Source organism: Streptopelia decaocto (genome assembly GCF_964273445.1).
Source record: "Streptopelia decaocto genome assembly, contig: HAP1_SCAFFOLD_109, whole genome shotgun sequence".
In the NCBI taxonomy this organism is placed as follows: Eukaryota; Metazoa; Chordata; class Aves; order Columbiformes; family Columbidae; genus Streptopelia; species Streptopelia decaocto.
The window spans coordinates 269,226-271,571 of NW_028115807.1; the positions used below are offsets into that span (position 1 = coordinate 269,226).

Consider the following 2,346-nt stretch of genomic DNA (forward strand, 5'->3'; position numbering starts at 1 on the left):
AGGAAGTCTTGACCCAGATTTGTGTGCTCATGGAAACTAGATGCCCAAGCTGCATTTTAAACTGTGATGAACTGTTTTTCTCAGCTGGTAGAAAGAGAGAATGAGCTGAAACATCCATCCACCAGGGACGGGCTTTTCCATGAGAAACAGCATGTTTATTTTCCTCAGAGAAGTCTCCCCTAACTTGTCACTGTCCTTTCCTCCTTGCACAGGTCCTCATGCCCACAGGCAGCAAATGCCCAACAGCAGCTCCATCACCCAGTTCCTCCTCCTGGCATTCACAGACACACGGGAGCTGCAGCTCTTGCACTTCTGGCTCTTCCTGGGCATCTACCTGGCTGCCCTCCTGGGCAACGGCCTCATCATCACCACCATAGCCTGGGACCAGCACCTCCACACCCCCATGTACTTCTTCCTGCTCAACCTCGCCCTCCTCGACCTGGGCTGTATCTCCAACATTCTCCCCAAGTCCATGGCCAACTCTCTGTGGGATACCAGGGTCATTTCCTATGCAGGATGTGCTGCACAGATCTTTCTGTTTGTCTTTTTAGCTTCAGCAGAATTTTATCTTCTCACCATCATGTCGTACGACCGCTACGTTGCCATCTGCAAACCCCTGCACTACGGGACCCTCCTGGGCAGCAGAGCTTGTGTCCACATGGCAGCAGCTGCCTGGGCTACTGGGTTTCTCAGTGGTCTGCTGCACACAGCCAATACATTTTCACTGCCCCTGTGCAAGGGCAATGCCCTGGGCCAGTTCTTCTGTGAAGTCCCCCAGATCCTCAAGCTCTCCTGCTCACACTCCTACCTCAGGGAACTTGGGCTTATTGTGGTTAGTGTCTGTTTAGGATTTGTGTGTTTTGTGTTCATTGTGGTGTCCTATGTGCAGATCTTGAGGGCCGTGCTGAGGATCCCCTCTGAGCAGGGACGGCACAAAGCCTTTTCCACCTGCCTCCCTCACTTGGCCGTGGTCTCCCTATTTGTCAGCACTGCCATGTTTGCCCACCTGAAGCCCCCCTCTATATCCTCCCCATCCTTGGACCTGCTGGTGTCTGTTCTGTACTCTGTGGTGCCTCCAGCAGTGAACCCCCTTATCTACAGCATGAGAAACCAGGAGCTCAAGGATGCTCTGTGGAAGCTCATATCTTAGTGTTTTCTGAAGCAAGAAACTGCTCATCTGCTTCTACATAGAAGTTGTAATGTAACTTGTTACAGGTCCAGCTTGTCATCAGTATTTGCTGTTGTTGTTGGCATTTTTTATTCTGATGATGTTGTCATCCCCTTTCTAAACCACTGTCTGCTTTTCTTTTATAACCCCTGGTTGTGTAAATGAGGAGCCATGATCTGTGTGTATTTAAACAAAGTAAAGGGTCCTGTAGTGACTTGATTTTCACTATATCCTTCCTGCAAGGCCTTTTGGAGTTGCAGGGACAGTTTCTGTGATGGGTGAAGGGTAAAAGAGTCCATCCCGGCAGCACTGCCAGGGAGCAGCAGCGCTTGTTCTTCCAGAGCTGTTCTGGTTCCACTCCACACTCTCCTTCTCATCCCTTGTGTTGGTGCAAGGCCTGAGTGCTCTGGCAGCTTGGTCACCGTCCTACTGTGTGTCAGTCCTGTGAGCGCAGGCAGGGACAGGCAATGGGCACTGCTGTGACAGAGATGGTTTGTAAAAGTAATTCTATAAAGAACAGCGATCTTCTTAGGACAGTGTCAGAAGACTTTGGACTTCTTAAAATTTCTGTCAAGAATATGCCCAAGAAAGTGGCCACAGATTAAACACCAGAGTACAGTTGAAAAGTGTGTGTGTGCAGGGCTGGCACACAGCAGTGTCCTCTCACAGCCAGGCTCCTGCCAGAGACCTGCAGGACCAGCAGAGCAGGGGCTGGGCTGTGCCCCTGTGCACTGGACACCCCATAGAAGGAGCCTCAGGTCAATCACCATGGACTGGCCCCTCACAACCACCATTTCCAGCACTGGCCTCTCATACCAACTCAGACATCTTTGTCCCTCCATGGAATTACACTGAATGAGTAGGTCAGAGATTCATGTTCTCATTGTACAGATAAGATGTGAGCATGTACATCATGTATGTGAGGTAAGATGAATGTGAGTCAGCACAAACATTATCAGCTATTCCTTGGGGTTCCTTGAAGACCTGTGAGACAGACAGTTCATTGACATCACATCATGTTGGGACTAATATCCCATAGGAAACTACAAGAAAGCAGCACTGAGATGTGCTTCCTTGAACCAATGTCCATTCCTGATGATGAGGGACATCAAAGATGAATGCAGAACATGGTGACACACCATGGGGCTGAGGTGCCTCCCATCCTTTGGGAATAGGAA

General features: G+C 49.9%; 1 protein-coding gene across 1 annotated transcript; it reads left to right on the top strand.

The window, feature by feature from the left end:
* Positions 1 to 235: 235 nt before the first annotated feature.
* On the top strand, positions 236 to 1,150 carry LOC309452577 (olfactory receptor 14J1-like; the record flags this gene model as incomplete). Its single annotated transcript, XM_082077207.1, has 1 exon — positions 236 to 1,150. The coding sequence occupies one exon, from the start codon at positions 236 to 238 to the stop codon at positions 1,148 to 1,150; it is 915 nt and encodes a 304-aa protein (XP_081933333.1).
* Positions 1,151 to 2,346: the final 1,196 nt, after the last annotated feature.